Source organism: Heterocephalus glaber, unplaced genomic scaffold (assembly GCF_053883595.1).
Source record: "Heterocephalus glaber isolate CG9 unplaced genomic scaffold, H.glaber_assembly_v1.0 deba00001497, whole genome shotgun sequence".
NCBI lineage: Eukaryota > Metazoa > Chordata > Mammalia > Rodentia > Bathyergidae > Heterocephalus > Heterocephalus glaber.
Window position 1 is genome coordinate 70,346,751 of NW_028258320.1, and position 20,241 is coordinate 70,366,991.

At 35.7% G+C, this 20,241-nt stretch overlaps 1 protein-coding gene across 3 annotated transcripts in view; it reads right to left on the bottom strand.

Moving 5' to 3' along the window:
- The window catches only part of Nhlrc2 (NHL repeat containing 2), a 52,110-nt gene that overhangs the window by 11,738 nt on the left and 20,131 nt on the right, over positions 1-20,241 (bottom strand). For all 3 annotated transcript variants that reach the window (XM_004838887.4, XM_004838886.4, XM_021253413.2), the window contains exon 5: positions 12,397-12,526. In XM_004838887.4, the coding sequence (XP_004838944.2) occupies positions 12,397-12,526 (130 nt within the window). The remainder of the gene's footprint in view (positions 1-12,396; positions 12,527-20,241) is intronic.

Consider the following 20,241-nt stretch of genomic DNA (forward strand, 5'->3'; position numbering starts at 1 on the left):
AACTTAATTTGAAGTGCTTTCCATTCATAATATTTTTAAAAAACCCTATCTTTATTCAGTAATATTTTAGAACACTACATAAGGAACTGCAAATGATTATGGTTTCAAGCTCACTATTCAGCTGGGCATGGTGAGCCAGGCCTGTAATCCCAGCACTCAGGAGGCTGAGACAGAACAATCATAAATTTGAGTCCAGCCTGGATGATATAGTGAGTTCAAAGCCAGCCTGGACTGTGTAACAAGACACTGTAAAAACAACAACAACAACAACAACACCAAATTCACTACTCTGTCCTCCATTTTCTCTGAACAAACTGTTCTGATGGTCACGTGACAGACCTGCAAAGAAGAGAGCTTTAGGAAGCATCTAGTTCTCCAATTCCTTGGCTGTGGAACCAGGTGCCCTGGGATTTAAATCCTGACTGCAACACTTTGTAATCTGTGTGCCTTGTTGCCTCTGTCAAGGAGGATATCACTGGCAACTTCATCCGATCATTTAAAAGGATGAATAAGGCAACAAATAGTGACTGCTGGCACATGTTGGATAGTAAATAATGTTTGCTGTTGTTCAACTCTTGGACAAAGCATGCTCCCTTTCCTCTTCCTAGGATGCTTAACGACCAGATGCCAAAAATCTCTGCTCAGACTTTATTCCTGCTCCCCTCTCTAAAAACATATATACACTTACTCCACAGCTCTCCAGTCCCTTACCTTGACTTACTTTTCTTTGTAGCACTTATCACTTTCTTACATGTTATATACTTTACTCTTCCATTGAGCACATCATCTAAGCAGCCTTGTTTTACTCAGTTTTACTATCAAGAACTAGAACAGTGCATGGCTCTTAGCAGATGCTCAGTAAATATTTGTTGAATAAACTTTATCTCAGATATCACAAGAAAAATGGTCTTTTTGTCATTATACCTACAGCCCTATAGTTATCCTAATGACAGTATTTCCTAGTAGTATTAATGATTCATCTCCGATCAAAGAAGTCTGCTATAAATGTAAATCTATACCATTATCCTCTAAAACACTGATTCTAAATGGGAGTGAAATACTACCCTAAAAATAGCTTTGGGTATTTGGTGGATACTTTCTATGGTAATACAGTCATACCAGAACATTGATATGATGAATAATTATTTTATTATAAATTACACTTTTTCTTCTTTATATTTTAAAAATATGTAAGTGTAGGTGGGTTACATTATGCAAATTTCAATTTTTCACATAATTTATTATGGGAAGAGGGATTTGGGATCTGATAGGACTGAGAACTCTAAAGTACACTTAAAAATAAAGCCTTTCATCAACTCTAACATATTTCTAATCATGATAAAAATAGTCAGCACAGTGGGACCAAAAGACAATCTATTTAATCTGATAAAGAATACTTTCAAAAGAATCTGTGGCAAACATCACATTTAATAGTGAAATACTGCAACTATTCCCCCTGTGAACAAAATTAAGATGAATACACCTTCTATCAATACTTCGGTGTAGCAGCATATGGAGGCTCTAGTTTGTACAACAAAGTAGGAACAAAAACCAAAAAGTATAGACTAGAAATACAACCGTAACTATTAACTAATGATATGACTATATATACATAGAACATCTTAAAAATTTGACAGACAAACTGCTAGAATTGATGAATGAGCTTAGCAAGGTTGTTGGAGAAAAGGTCAATAAATAAGAGTAAGTTCTATTTCCAGACCAGCAAATAAACAGAAAAACATCAAACACCTAAGGGTAAATCTAATAAAAAATGTACATGCCCTCTGGACTGAGAATCACTATTACATGGTAACAAAATAACAGATGAAAGTCTCCATCCTTCCAGCTTCTCAGGTCACACACCCTGGTCATCCTTGGCACTCCCTTCTCTGCAGGCCACACAGAATCCATCAGCAGATCCTGCTGGCACCTCCTTGAGAATTCATCAGAATCTGACCACTTCTCAGCATCTTCACCAAGGGTTACCTCCCAACTAGCCTCCCATCCCATTCCCACCCTAAGCTGCCTTTCTCATGAATGTCCTACTCTAAGAACATTTGGGAAGGCTAAGGCAAAGTTAGCTCTCAGCTTTAGAAGTTTTAGAGCCTCTGTCTTGGCAGAGGAGAAGTATAAACACCAGATCAAACATGGCCTCCAGCTCAGCTGGCAAAAGCTTTGCAGTGATGAAGCATGAGCACTTGTCTATTCCTGGTTTCTGTGTACTTATTTCCTTGAGAAGCCAGAGCAGTGAAAAAAAGTGTAGAAGCAGGGGCTGCCTCAGATCAGGGTTCAGGGGTTTTGGGATTCTATGAAACAAATGATGATAAGAATGATGGCAATATGATAACCATACAGATCATTTTCTGTATTTAAGCACTAAGCTAAGCACCATACATGGATTATTTCCTTTAAGAAACTTGAAGCTGGGCATGGTGGCGCATGCCTGTAATCCCAGCACTCGGAAGGATGAGGCTGGAGGATTGCCGCAAGTTCAAGGCCAGCCTGATCTATATAGGATGTTCCTGGCAAGCTTGAACTATACAGCGAGACCCTGTTTCAAAAAAAAAAGAAAGAAACTTGAGAAATATTATCACCTTCATTGAATAAAGAAACCTACATTCAGAGATTAAATAGTATGCAAAAATTCACACAAAAAATCTGGACTATAGGTTTATTAGTGAATTGAATCTAGGTACTAGCGTTCTGATAAGAACGGAACTACGGAAGGGAGCTGTGGTCTTCTGTTCAGCCCCTGCTTGGGCCCCTTTCTTTTTCCTCTCTTGGCTCTGACCTATGAACTTAGCTCGGGCCAATGCAGCCAAGAGCATTTTCATGATCAGAGAGTGAGGTGTGATCAAATGTATGCATAGCTTCTTACTCCAGGATGTGAAGCTAGGTTTACCCCTTCTACTCTTCTTCCTTTGACCCATACAAGCAGTCTATGGTTGAATAACCTTGTACAAGTGTATTTTCCAATTCTCTACCTCCTGTTGTTGGTTTGGTTCAAATTACCTGGCTTTTTTGTGACCTTTATGACAAAACTATCTTATAGTAAACAAAGACAGTAGAAAACACAATACTTTGTATGCACTACACCTTACTAATTATCATAATCTTCACAGCCTGAGAAGTATGTGCTATTTGTATCTTCCTTTCTGATGTAGAAAGTGGGGCATAAGGAGGCTGACCACCCTGTCAAAATTATACACCTAGGGCCGGGGATTTAGCTCAGTGGTTCTGCTGACTGCTTCGCAAATGCAAGGTCCCAAGTTCGATCCCTGGTACCAAAAAAGAATAAATAAATAAATAAATAAATAAAAAATATGAGATGCAGAACTTGGGAGTCCAGACAGTCTGCCTCCAGAGCCCATCTCCCAGAATCACAGGAGCCAACCTTGCAACAAATTTTCACTCTGCCTAATGGTTTGTTTCACCAAGGGCTGAAGATTGTTTTTGCAAACAAAATCAAAGTTCAAAAAAAGAAAACAATAAGGTGGCCTGGCATTTCCCATATCTATCAAATTAGTAACTGTTATATTAGTAATTTACACTGTTTATCCTAGAATTTGGAGTCCAAAGAATGTAGCCACATTACTGAGTATGGCATTGTTTTGGATCCTTCAACAAGAATGTGGCAATTATCAGCATCTCAATTTTAAATTAAGAGTATACTTATTACTGCCAACAGTCACACACACACACACACACACACACACACACACACACACACACACAGACAGACAATGCCAAAAACAGAAATGGTTTTGGGAATAAGTATTTTTAAAGGCAAAACCTCTTGTAATTATCAATAAAGATTAAAGAAACAGTTTCAGAAAACAGGAATAAAAATCAACAAATGATATGAAAATCACCTGAAATTTAACTTTTTAAAATTCCATGTTATTTTAAGCACCCTCCCGAGGGGCTCTGTGAGATCCTCTTTTTAGTGTAAATAGGTTTGTTTCCACAAACTCTAAAGCTCCTATGAAGCAAAGCCTTGAGCCGCTGAGGAAAAGCAGTGAACTGTCACCCCAAGACACAGGAAAAGGCCAACTGCAATTGGGGAAGGACAGAGGAGAAAACTCCACCCAAGGGAAGGGTACACAGCTGTCTTCTGCGAAAGACTCCAACCAAACAAGCAGAGGTCTTCTGCTGGGAGAGAAGCAGCAGCACATTCTCCAGCTGGTCACAGACACAAGACAGAGTTTAGCCACCAGAGAGGAGGGACAGGGACAATGCAACTGCTCCCCACCTCCTTCCCGCAATGCCCTACCAACTGGGGCTCTACCAGAACAACAGAGAGCACCGCCACCCCCAGTGCAGACCTGGTGCAAAGCAATAGCAGCAGTCTATCCCTGGGAGCTCCACAAGAGTGTTCAGAGAGAACCACTCTGCAGCTCCAAGGGGCTGGATGACTCAAAGCTGAGGGTGGTGCACTGCCCCACTTGCCCTGTACTGAGGCTACCCCACCAGGCAAGAGCAGCCCAGAAGACGAAGTGGAAAGCTCTGGTGCGCTGACAACCACAGCAGTGATAAAACCCAAGCCCACCCTATCCTCAGCCCAAGCTGACCTAGTTCCCATAACAATGGTATAAATGCTATTTATCTCAGTCTCTACAGTTCTACCCAAGATGACTGGCATCTAATAAAAATGAAAGAACACACATAAAAACAAGGGACAAATTACTCATTTTTGAAAAACAAAGAAATTAACAGAAACAGACTCAGTGATAACTCAAAATTTAGAATTACCAAACCTAGACTTTGAAATGACTATGCTTACTATGTTAAAGACTCCATAGAAGGCTGGGGATTTAGCTCAGTGGCACCACGCCTGCCTCACAAGCACAAGAGATCCTGAGTTAGATCGCCAGTACGGGGCGGGGGGGGGGGGGGGAGACACTCCATAGAAAAAGATAGCCAACATACCTAAAAGGATGGAGAATTTCAGCAGAGCAATGAATCTATAAGAAAAATAAAACAGAAATGCTGTTTCTTAAAAAGCTGTGATATTAGAGATGAAGAATTTCTCCAACTGGCTTACAAATTGACTAGGCTCACTGGCCCTGATGATAAATCAATGGAAATTTACCAAACGGCACAAAAAGAAAATAAAGTAAAAGGACACAATATACAAGAGTATATATATATATATCAAAGAATCTGATGTAAGAAAAATTGAAGTCCCAGAAAGAAAAGAAACAAAGGGGCAGGAAAAAACATTTGAAGAGATAATGGATGAGAATTTCTTCAAAATAATAAAGGACATCAAACCACATTTCAAGAATTCCAGGCTGGATAACTCCTAGATGTATCAGGCAAACTGGTGAAAAGCAAAGATGAAAGTCTGAAGATGACTAGAGAAAAAAATATAAAGGAACAAGAGAGAAAATTAAAGCAAACCTTTGGGAAACTATTATCCAGAAGAATGACTGACATCCTGAAAGTATTAAAAGAAAAAAAATCTCAATCTAGACTAACATATAGAGTAAAAATATCTTTAGGTCAGAAACAAACAAAAACCCCAAAGAAATCATGCTGTAGATCTGGATTAAAAGAAAGTTTAGAAAGAAAAGTCCTGGATTAGAAAAAGTTCTTCAGGCAGAAGCAATGATTCCAGACAGACACCTGGGACTCAGAAAACAGCCACTTTGGGAAACTGACTAGAAGCAGTTAGTTCCATTCCTAGGCATTTGCCCAAGAGAAGTAAATACAGGTTACCACCACCACCACCACCACCACCACCACCACCACCACCACCAAACCCTGTTATGGGGGCTTCAGTGTATTCATAATTATCAGAAACTAGAAATATTCCAAATGTCTACTAACTGGTGAGTACACAAACTGGTACAGCTTCTGGACTACTTCTCATCAATAAAAAAATAATAAACTTCTGATATGTGGAACAACAGGGATGAATCTTGAAAGAATCATGCTAAATGAGAGAAGCCAGACATAAAAGACTAGTACCCTGAGGAATAGCAAGGGGATCACTGCTGCCAAGGGCTGGAGTGGGTGTGGTGAAGGTGGGGAGACACAGCAAAGGGTCATGAGAGAACTTTTGGGTGATGGAAACACCCTACATCTCAATTATGGGTAACAGGTACACAATGGTACACATTTGTCAAAATTCTCAGACTAAATACCTAGCAAAGGTAAATTCCGCTTTATGTAAATTATACCTCATTGACCTATGAAAAAATCATCAACATGAAGTTAATGTGACAAACTAGTATAAGAGTCTTCTCTCAAATTTTTGATATAAAGCTACAACAACCAGTTTTCAAAATAAAAATGCACTGGTCATATTACATAAAACAAATTTCTTCAAAAATTTCTGTAAGATTGATTACTTTTAAAGCAAAAATACAGCACATTAACAGAAGTCACAGAAGCATATTATCTAAGCATATAATCACCAACAATGTAGATTATCAGACTACCATATTAAATAATTGGATTTAAATTATTAAAGGTTGCATAAGAAAAGCTAAATTTCTATCTAGGGAAAATACTGATTTAAAGGGCCAAGGAAGGTTAATGGGACTCAGGCACATTATCTTTGCTATAAATACTTCTAAATCAGGTAACAGCTAAAGTACTTAGAAACTGGAAGGGGTTTTAGCCATTATGATAAAACATTTTTCAGGTTATTGTCTAGCATCAATAGAGTCAACCCAGGGCAAAATACATTTTAGAAACTTGGCAAAGGAGGTGTTAAAAAAAATGAATTTATGGGCCAGGGATTTAGCTCAGTGGTTCCGTCTCCTGCCTCGAAAGTGCAAGGACCCGAGTTCAACTGAAAAGCAAAAACTGAAAAACAAAACAAAACAAAATGTAAGTGTTTAAAAGGAGAACAACTTTCCTTACCCACAGTCCCTTTTGTGTTTATTCTCACATCTGTTTAAAAAAGTTGTACAATTATATAATTTAGATATATATGAATTACTGCGATAAGAATGCAAAAACAGTTTCTACTTTGAACAGAAGTACACCACTTTGGAAAGATTCAGTAAAGGCAAATAGTTAAGTCAAACTGTTTAAGTAGGTATGGAAAACATAATTGGAAAGAATGAGTTAATTTTTTTTCACAAAAATCTAGTGGATTTCAATGTTCAAGTTTCTTTGCACATATTTTTAAAATCTCTCACTACCCTTTAAGGAAATCAAAACAATATATTATGAATGGTTAACAAAGACTGCCAGTGGCTTCTCAAAGGCTCTCTTCCTACATCAAAAGATTGGTCTGGGCCGGGGATTTAGCTCAGTGGTGCCACTGCCTGCCCCACAAGTGCAAGGTCCTGAGTCTGAGCCCCAGCAGCAAAGAAAGAGATTGGTTTAAGCCCGGCACAGTGGTGCATACCTTTAATCCTAGCTACTAGGAAGGAAGGCCAAGGCAGGAGTGCTGAGTTTGAGGCCAATGTCCACACCTCAGGAGCTTAGCAGACTATCTGAAAATAAAAAAATAAAAAGGGCTGGGGAGGAAGCTTAGTTGGAATGCTCTGGGTTCAATCCTGAGCACTGTCCCCTCGCCCAAATTTCTATTTCTTAAACTGTACATTTCTTAAATTAAAATGTATTTTAATTTTTGAATGTATTTAAAAAATTTTTAATTCCCAACTTTGTATTTTTTTTCCATATAGATCAAATATCAGATTCAAAGATTCAATCACCTCAGTAAAGAGAGATTCTACTACATGTACTTTTATTTCACAAAGGATTCCTGTAGGCAAGAAGTATTTCTCTCTCATTTTGAGTTAGGAATTGAACACAAGGTGCTGCACAGGCTAAGCAAGTACTCTACCACTGGCCTACATCCCCAGATCATTTTATTTTTTATTTTGAGACAAGGTCTTGCTGAGCTGCCTGGGGTGGCCTCTAACGTCACACCTTGTGCCTCAGTTTCCTCAGTAGCTGAAATTACAGGTGTGGACCTCTGAACCCAGCTCAAAGAAAATATGTCTAATGAGATAAATAAAATTTGAAATAAGAAAACTAAAGCAAAAAGGAAAATGAGGCCACAAAAGAAACATGTATACAGGGTAGTATTAAAAAATAAGCATTATGTTATACATTATACTTTGCTAAGGATAAATCTGTCTCTGTTTCCTAGAAATCAATACAATAAAACAGTTATGATAGTCAAAATATCCTAGGGCTTAAAAACAAACATAAAGGTTTAATAAACAATACATTTTAACAAGTAAGGAAAGAACCTAAAAACAAAACAAAAAACCTTAATTCTTAGGAAAAATAAGTACAGTTATCCATAACACAAAGCCTAAAAAACAGTTTCTTCAGTAGATAATCAGAGGTCATTTATTAGGTAATAAGGTCAGCAAATTCCTATAGTAAAACTAGTAACAAGTCCCACAGGATTGTGTTTTGATGAAACAGATATGAAATACATACATATGAGTTTTATATACAACTTGATATATTTTTAAATGAATGACATGGTGAGGGCCAGGGATTTAGCTCAGTGGTGCCACCACCTGCCTCGCAAGCACAAGGTCCCGAGTTCGATCCCAGTTATCAAAAAAAAAAAAAAGAATGACATGGTAAAATGCAAGTTACTAAAAACAACTGTAAGTTAATATCTATGATGCAATTTCTCCATATTCTGATATATATATTAATGTCCAACATGGATTATAATGTACAATATACATTAATCCAGAATGAGATTTTAGAATAATTTAAAACAGTCACTCTTAAAATGTTTTGGGGTAACATATCACTTTGAAAGTCTGATGAAAATATAAACAATTCCTGAAAATCTTAACGAGAATTTCTGAGAATACAGATTTATAATTACCTTATGACACCTATTCAACTATTCATTGGTACCGAACCTAAGACAAAAATTCTTGGGCTAGAGTGACCTTTGTGACTGTAGAACCTGCACACAGTGCTTGGAAACTCCCTTTCTCTTAGCCAGCATCCTGCCAGGTGTGGCACTAAATGTACCTAGCATTACTTCCAACAGAGCCTGGAATTAAAGACATTTTCAGCTCTAAGTTCAATACAGAACCATGCTTTGTTGGGCTAAGGTGGAGTTCACCTCTTTTCTTAGGTGTGTGTGTGCATGGTATTGAGGTTTGAAGCCAAGCCTTCACACTGAGCTACATCCACAGCCCTTTTTCTTGTTTTGAGACAGGATCTCACTAAGTCACCAAATTGCCAGATGGGGCTTGAACTTTCGATCTTCTTGCCTCAGCTTTCCAGGGTGTTGAGATAAGTGTGCTGCCAAGCCAACTTCACCTCCTTCCTTGAAAACTGATCTTGATAAAAGTGTACATCTCAAATGGGCATCTTGTGAGTTGGGACCTGATGGAGTACTTGTATAAAGCTAGAATTGCCTTGGAAAGTAATTTGGATGTGTCCATAAACTGTGATTTAAAAAATTTTAGCCTAGACAATATTTTAGGTATGCCTTCATTAAATAAATCCAACTTAGTTTAGCATCTAGTAAATAAAACATAGTCAGTGTTTAAGCAGTTTAATTTTGATAATGGGATACATTAATTATTCTCACTTCTTCACTCATCTGTATCCACATCCCCGCCATGGCCTCTGTGTGGATAATGAGTACATCCCTGTCCCATGACTTTAAGCTTGGTTATGTGCCTTGTTTTAATAATGTGGTAAGTAGGTATGACAACAACAAAGGCTTCATGTGTGTATGACAGGGATTACCCTGTAAGACTTCTGCCTTTTGTCAAGAAAAGATTATCTCTCAGACAGCTAGTGGTCCATGGAAAGATGAGTACCATTTGCATCAGATCTGGACCCAATAAACAGCCTGGAACCAAGCCCAGGCTGGCTCAGCCTCAACAGACTAAACCCCAACCCCATATATGAGCAAGAAATAAAGGCCAAGATTTCTACGAGTCTTGGGATGATTTCTTATGTAGCATAACTATGGGAATTACTAGCAGATACAGTAGATACAAAGTAGCAAAATGCAAGCATCAATAACTAAACTGCTATGTGCACTACTGACTATAAAGCATTTGCAGGCTTATGCACATACAAAGTTCATAATTTTTTTCCCTTGAAAGATGAGCAGGAATTCTTATTCACTTTGCCTATGTTACTGACAGTTTTACTATGCTTCAGGCTGTTTTTCCATCTATAAATGTACCACCTATAACTGTTTTCCACTTATCAGATGTATGTTTTAATAGCTCAGTGTTGCATCAAAGCCAAGGAAAGAAGTGTGGTAACTGTTGGTGGGCACTTAACTCTCAAATTGTTTAGAATTGCTGATGCGTGATAATAAAAAGGAGACTGTGCTTTAATTGGTTCACTACTAATGTTTAATTCTCTACATATCATATGTTTCCCATTGCCTGGACTGGGGATGTGCTGCTTCCACTACACTATCTACCTTAGTGAGCCATAAAACAACTCATTATTGTTTAGAAAGAGAATTTCAAAAATAACTCACATAAAACACTTGTTAAATATAAGTAATACCAGAAAATCATCCATTCACTTTATTAACATTAAAAGCTTCGTAAAAGTTAATGATAGCTGGGCCTTACAGCACATGCCTGTAATCTCAGCACTCTGGAAAGCTAAGGCAGGAAGATCACAAGTTCAAGCCCAGCCTGGGCAACTTAATGTGACCCTGTGTGAAAATGAAACAAGGGTGTGAGAGCTCATTTTGCAGGATTTCCAATTCTTGGGATTGTGTTAAGGTTTTTGCTCTTGCTATGAGTATGGTCCATTTTGAATTAAAAAAAAAATTCCCAGGAAAAATAGAAGTTACCGGAAACTTTTTTACATATTGACTTTATATCCATGTATTTTGGTAAAGGTTGCTATTACTTATCATTTATTAATTCACTTGGTTTTGTTAATGTTGACATTCACATAATCTAATAACAACTGTTTTTTTCTTCTCTTTTCAGTGTTTTAACCTATTGGGGTTTTTTTTGGTACTGGGGATTGAACTTGGGACCTTGCACTTTGCGAGGCAGGCGGTGGAACCACTGAGCTAAATCCCCAGCCCTAACCTATTGTTTTTTGCTTGTTTTATTTTATTTTTTGGTACCGGGGATCGAACTCGAGTCCTTGCGCTTGTGGGGCAGGCAGCAAAACCACTGAGCTAAATCCCTGGCCCTTGCTTATTTTATTTTGTTGACTAGAACTTCCAGAGAAATGCAGGATAGTATTTATAGTAGTATGTGTCTGTCTTATTTTTGAATTTTTGATGTTATACCTTTCAGTATCTTTCCTGCTGAAAATTTTGTTAAAGATGGTGTCTATTCATAGCTTGCAAAGTTCTATATTTTATTTTTATTTATTTATTTATTTTTTGTACCGGGGATCGAACTTGGGACCTTGCACTTGCAAAGCAGGCGGCGGAACCACTGAGCTAAATCCCCAGCCAAAGTTCTATATTTAAAAAATTACCGGTAAATACTGAATTTTTTTTTTTTGGTACCAGGGATCGAACTCAGGTACTTGCGCTTGTGCAGCAGGCAGCAAAACCACTGAACTAAATCCCCAGCCCTAAATACTGAATTTTTAAAAAATAAAAATAAAATAAAATAAGGGTTGGGGATATAGCTCAATGTAAAGTCTCTGGGTTCAATCCACTGTACATTCCCTCCAAAAGTTGATCACAATGGTACAAGTACAGTCTCTGAATTATAATCTAAGTGGCATCGTAAAATAAAATTATCTCAAATATAAAATCAACTGAGCTAGAACTTATTCAGTCTTTAAATACATTAAGACCACATGAAATCCACATGAATTTAGCCTTAAATTCCATTTTCAATGTATTCTTTCTCTACTCACTTGTCTGATTTCATAAAGACATAAATAACCAGTTCAGTATTGCTAAGAGCCAATAAAAAATAAAAAACTCTGATAAGAGTACTCCTGGATTTCTTTTCAAACCAGTTAATATAGGTAATAAAGATCACAAGGATAATGTAAGTCTAATTCATTATCAATATTTGCATAATTCAGTAGGATGAAATGCTTTAATTGCTCAAAAGAAGTAATCATATTTCAATACTACACAAAATTTTAAAATCAAAAGAAAAAGCAGCTCCCAAATTTTAATAACCTTTTGAAGTTCTGAAACTATAAACCTTTCAATTTAAGAATATTCAGGACTAGGTGAATTGGAAGAGGTATCTAACATGAAATTCTTTAAACTTTGTCTTGTATAGAAAATGTATATTGTTACATATAATACATATTCTGTCATGAATATATTATTGCTGACTTTGTTGCACATAATGAACAAACTCCACACCATAAATATGAGTATAAAATAACTACCAACACAATTATCCAAATGAATACTTCAAGCATATTTTTAAAGTCTTTGATTAAGCAAAGTATACTTACATTTAAAACTTTACATACCTGATGTTCCAAAAGCAACATCCCAAGGGGAGCTAATGGGTTGTTGTTCTCCTTTTGCTCCTCCTTCTTTATCTGTACCTTGAACTCCAATGCCGGCTACAGTGCTCACCCTCTCAGCTTCTAGGTCAATCTATAAAAATTTAATTGATGTATTATGCAATGCATGTTATTTTTTTTTTTTGTTTTTCCTTTAGTTTGTGAAGACTTCTAATAGAACATACAGGCAGTATTTGCAACACAATTTTTTTTGTTTGTTTGTACCAGAGATCAAACTCAGGACCTTGCACTTGCGTGAGGCAGGCAGCGGAACAACTGAGCTAAATCCCCGGCCCTGCAACACAATGTTTTTTAAAAAGCTAATGGGGACCTTGTAATTCAAGTGCACACAATCAGTCTCTTTCATTTCTCCACCTGTCTATTCCTCTACTTTCCTCCTCTTTCCCCCACTCCCACCATGCCTCCATCAGAACTAGGGCTGGCCTCATCTTAACTATAAAATATTTTAAAAGAAAGTGAAATTTAAAAACACAATCTAGTTAAATGCATGTTTCTTAGAATTAAATGTACATATTTCAGCTATGTACACACTTAGCTAGTAATTAACACATAAAGAACTCAATAGGTGTTCAGCACAACTCAAGAGTGAGTCAGACAACCAGCCCTCCTCAGACTAACCCAATGACTGTGACTTTGATTAGCTTACAGGTAACTGAGACACAGACTGTTAAGTAACTTTCCCAAGATCCCAGCTAGTATGTTGGATCTGAGATTTGAATCCAGGCAACTGACACTATGTTAACTGTACTTCATACATTGAGAGACTATTGTAATATAGTCCACTGAAAACAAGATGCTCTGCTTTTATCTCTTTAGACCCTTTTCCAAACATTTTACCATGAAAATTTACCACATACAGAAAAACTAAAAGGAGTTTGCAGCAAACATCCATATAATCACCACCTGGTTAGAGTCTGCTATCCACATTTCACTTACTCGATTTAGCACATATTTTATCCACCTATCGATTCTTCAACCCACTCATTTTTTGATGCATTTCAAAGTAAATTGCCAGTATCAGTTTCACTGTCATTAAAAGATCAGCATACCACTGTTTTGTCTGTAGTTTTGGTTTTTCTCCCGAGGGATCTTGCTATGTCACCCAGGCTGATCTGGAACTCCTGAACTCAAGCCATGCTCCTGCCTCAGCCTCCCTAGTAATGGTACCACAGGCATAAACTACCATGTCTTGGCTCACCATTGTGGTTTTAACTACATTTCCTTCTTATCTCAGGATGTTGGGCACTTTATGTGCTTGTGGTCATTCTGTATCTTCTTTTAAGAAAAGTCTGTACCAATCTTTGGCTCATTTTTTTATTGGGCTATCTTATCATTTTTCATTTGTGGTAGTCTTTATATATCATGGACACCAGCCTCTTGAAAGACATGTTTTGTAGATTTTTGCTAATATTGCCAAAAACCTATGATTTGTCTTCTTTTCTGAAGTTAATTTTAATGATCAGACATTTTAAATTTTACTAAAGCCTAATTTATCATTTTTCTTTTATGATTGTTTTTGTGTTGTCATGAAAAATCTTTGCCTACTTGCAAATCACAAAGATATTTTCAGCCATCCTAGAAGTATGAAGCTACTTCTCATGGTGGTTTTGATATGCAATTTTCTGATTACTAAAGATGTCAAGCATCTTTCCCTATGTGTATGAGCTATCTGTACTATCTTTCTTTAAGAAGTGTTTTTTAAAAGCTTTGTTTTTACTTTTACTTTTACGTTTAGGTCTGTGATGCAACTGATGTTTGTATATTATTTGAAAGGCAATTTATTTCAAATTCCACATGAGTATCTAGTTGTTCTAGTACTGTTTGCTGAAACTGTTTTCTTTCTGCAGTTGAGTTTGGTGTTTTTAAAACAATCAAATGAACCATATAGGAATGGGGCTATTTAAGGCTCTTCATTCTTTTTTACTGTTCTGTGTCTATCCTTCTGATAGTACCACAGTCTCTTGATTAATGTAGCAATATAGGAAGTTTTCAAATAAAAAACAGTGTATGTCTTTTAATGTTCTTTCATGAGATTATTCTAGATATATGAATACTTTATTTTGCATTTCCATGTACATTTTGGAATCTATTTATAAATATCTTTTAAAAAAGCCTAATGGAGTTTTGATTGGGATTATGCTGAATTTCAATTTGGAGAGAACTGACAACTTAACATTGAGTCTTTAATATTAATTCTATTTAATATGTTCATATTACTAAAATAATTAATTTTTCTCAGTAATATTTTGTAATTTTAAGTACCTCAGTATTCTTGGGGAATTGGTTCCAGGTCAGTTTGATGTGGTATCTAATTTAAGTCCTTATATAAAATGGTGCAGTATTTATACATAACCTACATGTGTACTTTATGTGTTTGTTAAATCAGGACTAGATTATTGTAATTATTTACACCTAATACAATGCAAATCTAGGTATATAGTTGTTACAATGTATTTTTGAATCATGGTTAGCTGAATCTATAGATATAGAACCTGTAGGTAGAAAGAGCAAACTATATTCAAGTCTTGCATATATTTTATAACATTTGTTCTAAGTATTCTATCTTGTTGTTAATGTAGATAAAATTTTTACATTCCAATTTCCAAGTGATTATTATTAGTACGTAACAAAATTCACATCTGAGTAGTTATTTCACAGATTTCTTAGAATTTTCTCTATATATGATGTCATCAAAAAATTAAGGCAATTATTCTTTTACAAACTATACACCTTTTATTTCTCTTTCTTGTCTTATTATAATGGCTGGGACTTCCAATCCAATTCTCCCCAATATGAAAACATTCAATAGTTTACATTAAGAGAGGCTAGAGGCTTTTTGTAGACAGTTATACAGAGGGTATTAACTTCCCTTTCAAGGTTGCTGATTTTCTCATGAATAAGTAATAGTTTCAAATGTTTTTCTACTCTTATGAAAACAATCCTAAAGTTATTAGCTTTTATTCCACAACTATAGTAAATTACACTAATGTATTTTTTAAAAAAAATTTTTTGGTACCAGGGATTGTACTCAGGACCTTGCGCTTGTGAAGCAGGCGCAGTGCCACTGAGCCCCCAGCCCTACAATGATTTATTTTAACGATTCATCTTTATATTATTTCTTTAGTGTCTGCTCTATAATCTGCTGAGATTATAAAGAAATTCATCAGTTTAACCTTATCTATATATTCACTGAACCCAATCTGTGAAAATACAGGGGTAGCTTGGGATGGGCCCCTGAAGTAGATCTTGATTTAAGAAATAGTGTATCACAGAAATTGATATGAAAATCAAGTAACTCATCTTACAAAAAGCACCAGGTCCAGTTAATGTCACAAGGGAGTTCTAACAAATGTTCAAAACAGTGATTGGTGTTAGGCAAATTATTCTAAAATAGAGGAAAAGAATGAGACTAGCTGATTTGATGAGGTCAGTGTGACCTTGATTCTAAAACCAGATGAGAAGAGTAGAAGAAATTAGAGCTATTTAATTCATATGCATGAATTTTAAAGTATTAAATATAATTTCGGATAATCAAATCCAACTTGATTTTCCAAAAAATTAATGACTAGGTAAGGTTTATTTTAGGAATAAAAAGATAGCTTAATCTCAGAAAAATATACTAATATAACTCATCACATTGACAGACCAAGGACAAGAAATATAATTATTTCAGTATGTGTAGGAAGTATATTTAATAAAATAATTCTTACTTTGCAACTAGGAATAAAAAGAAATTTTCTTAACAAAATAGATATTTTATTTTCCAAAGCTGTAACAAATGCTAACTTTCTGGAGAAAATTTACATTCATTCCCTTTGACTATAAGGATGACATGATACCCACCTACCATCATTGCTAATGCTTAAGAGTGATGGAAGTCAAGCTAACAACACAATAAAAGGGGAAGAAAAGTTTAAAAATTAAAAATGATTTGTTTTTGTTGACAATTATTTACCTAAGAAATATCCAAACCAAAATGGCTAAGTTGATCCTAAAGTCATATGAAATTGCAAGGGACCCCAGATAGCCAAAACAGTCTTGGAAAAGAAGAAAGTAGGAAGACTCACACTACTAGATTTACAACTTATTAAAAGATATAGCAATCAAAATAGTGTAGTACTGGGTGATAGAAAGACATACAGGTCAATGGAAGAGGGGTGAAAGTGCAGAAATAAATCCATGCATCTAAGATAAATTGATTTTCAACAAGCTTGCCAAGACTAAAAGAGGCAGAACAGTCTTTCCAGTAATTGGCTCTGGGATAACTAGATACCCACATACAAAAGAATGGAGTGGACTTTTACTTCATATCATATCCAAAAGTCAACTCACAATGAATGAAAGACTTATTTATGGATGAAAACACAGGACTAAATCTTTGTGACCTTGGATTTGACAATGAAGTCTTCTTTCCAGATAATACCAAATGCATAATAAAAGGAAAAGTAGATAAATTAGGCACCACTAGCATTTAAATTTTTTATCAAAGGATATCATTAATTGAAAAGCCAACACAAAGAATGTGAAAAAATAGCTGCAAATTACATATCTGATAAAGAACTTCTACACAGAATATATAAAGAATTTTTATAACTCAATTACAAAAAAGATAAATTATTCAATTAAAAAACCTGGCAAAGAATCTGAATAGATTCTTCTCAAAGGAAGAGATAAAAATGTTTCTATAAGCACAGGAAAAAATGTTTGATGCCATTAGTCATCAGGAAAAGCCTACAAGAACTACAATGAAATGCCAATTCATATGTCATAGAATGGTTAGAATTTAATTTTTTTAAAAAGGAAAATAACAAGTAATGGTGAGGAAGTAGAAAAATTGGAACAGATCTATTTCAGGTGAGAATGTAAACTGGCACAACTGCTATGGAAAACAATTTAGTAGAGTCTCAAAAAGTCAAACGTAGACCATATAGCAGTAATTCTAGTTCTAGGTATCTATTCAAGAGAAATGAAAATGTATTCCCATGTAACACTTGTACACAAATGTTTATAGCAGTATTATTAGTAACAGTCAAAAGTTAGAAACAACCTATAGTTTCACGTGTTGGTGCACACCCATAATCGTAGCACTTGAAAGGCCAAGGCAGCAGGATTGCTGTAAGTTTGAGGCCAGCCTGGGTTACACAGTGAGTTCAAGGCCAGCTTGGACTACACAGTGAGACTCCAAAACCAAACAAAAACTTAAAAACAAAACAAAATCTAAATGCTGATCAACTGGTAAATGGATAGACAAAATGTGGTATATCCACACAATAGAATGCTACCCAACAATACAAAGGGATAAACTACTATGTTCATCTATGCTATTTCATAGATGAACCCCAAAAGCATGTAAAATGAAAAAAACCCAAACAAACCATGTATCTTATCATTTTATTTATATAAAAATTTCAAGAAAACCAAATTAATAGAAATGAAAGTAAATTAGTAGTTGCTTAGGAATGGGGTTTATCTGTGACTATTATGAGAGTTCTTAATTGGGGGATGAAACATTCTAAAAACTGATGGTTATGTTTGTAAAACCTGTCAAATCTACAAAAAATTAACAAATTATACTTACATGGCTAAACTTTATGATACACCAAAATAAAGTCTTATAAGATTATCATGTACACAAAACACTGTTTCACAAGTCTCAAAGACATGCAGTAAGCTTAGCAGAATGGTTGCCTACTGGTTTGTTCACATAAAGGGAAGGGCAGTGGGAGTGGGGAAAGGGGATGTAGAGAATCTGTAACTTATTAAATTATTCCAGACAAGGAAGAATTTGAATGGAACAATGCATTTGTGTGCATGAATGTTAAGAGGAGGATCAGGACAATTCTCTGCAAATGTGGTTTTAACCAAAAACAAAATAAAAGAAATATTTTTATAAAAAAGAAAAGAAAAAATAATTCCACTTCCTATTTCTATAGAGACTAAATAATACAATATAGAACAAGTTTAGGAAAGCTAAATGCGTTGTGATTATGCTACTTAATGCATAAGCATTTAAAAATGCAGCATCATGGTCAATACTCCAAAACCCATTAAGTTCTAAAGGAGGAGAGAGGATGTACAGGTAGAAAGAACAAGTACTCTCTGAATGACGCAGGCCAGCTATCTCACTGGTTCAGTCCACAGCTGGATATCTATGACATTCTGATTCATTATGGAAATACTCAACACTAGAAAAAAGTGATAAAGAAATATTGAACTTTAAGTGTTTAACATTAGAAAAACACTTTTCTGCAAAGTATTTACTACAGAAACACTAGTCTATGAGAAGCTCTGCCTAACAAGGCTCCTTCATCAAATGTTGGAAACGCTGCACAAGTATCCCCACTAATATACAGTACTCAACAATATATTAGCATACTTAAGTCCCACAAACAGTCTCCAAGACTTTAAAGAATCACTTTTGAAAATGATTAAGCAGATGTTATTTGTTCATAAATTCATTTAACAAATAGCTACTGAACGCCATCCACAGGCCAGGTGCTATCCTAAGTGCCAGGATTTTTAACAGCAAAGTAAACATTATTTCTTGCCCTCATGGAGATATACATGGCAGGGAGTTATTAGATATTCAATATGTGTATCTGCCATTAACTGTACGTTAAGTGATAATATTGACAAATAAATGAAGGTAAATATCAATACTGAAAGAAACAGTGAGAAAAACAAGGGAGTATCTGAAAAAAATATGTTCATCCAATAGGATAGGTTAGAGGAACTTGGTTATTTTCCAAATAGATGGTAACTTAAAGACCAATGGATTATATCCAAAAGAGCCACAGGGAGGGAATATTTAAAATAACTGGGTATATCAACAATGAAATATGATAGTCATGTCATTCATGTGACTAATATGGGAAATAATAAAACTGGCAAAACATGTATATTTAGTATGATTCCATTTAAAAATTTCAATAGCCAGGCTTGTGGTGCACAGCTGTGATACCAGCACTCTGGAGGCTAAGGCAGAAGTATCGCAAGTTCAAGCTTAGCCTGGGCAATTTAGTGACTTAATGAGATCCTGTCTCAAAATAAAAAAATTTTTTTAAAAATCTCTAAACCTCCTGCCTTTCTTTCAGTTTTGGGGATTAAACTCGGGGCTTTTGCACTAAGGAACATCACCAGCCCTTTTATAAATTTTAAGACAGGGTCTCGTTAAATTCCCAGGCTGGGGTTGAATATTCGATCCTCCCACCCCAGAGTGCCGGGATTATAAAAGCGTACCACCACTACACCTGGCTAGACTCTTTTAAATACGGATCTTTCTGTATGTATGTGCAGGTAGAGGTTTTCTGGAAAGACACAAGATTTCAGGGTAGTTGGCTACCTGTGGGAAAACAGAATTGATGGTCAGGGAACTTTTGTACCTTTATGTAATAGTTGACTTTTTAAAAAACAAGGCCATATCTTTAATGAGACGAAATAAGTTTTTAAAAGTTTTTATTAGTACATGCTTGCGGTACATAATGATTACATTCCTCATGGGGAGTTGGTGCGTGTACATAACATTTCTTAATTCTTCTTCCATCCCCTTCTCCACCTCTACCTGGCTCCATGAAATAAATTTTAAGACTAATTGACTAGTAATTTTCAGCCAAAGCATAAGAGGTGAAGGGAGGCAGGAATGGAATGATCTTTTTTCTAGGGTTGAGAAAATTTAACCGGAAAGGACCAAGTATCATTTTGTAAACTACTGGTTAGGAAAATACCTCAAAATTGGAAGCGTTTGGTAACTGGGCACATGACTTAAAAAAAAAAAAGTTAATGGATTTT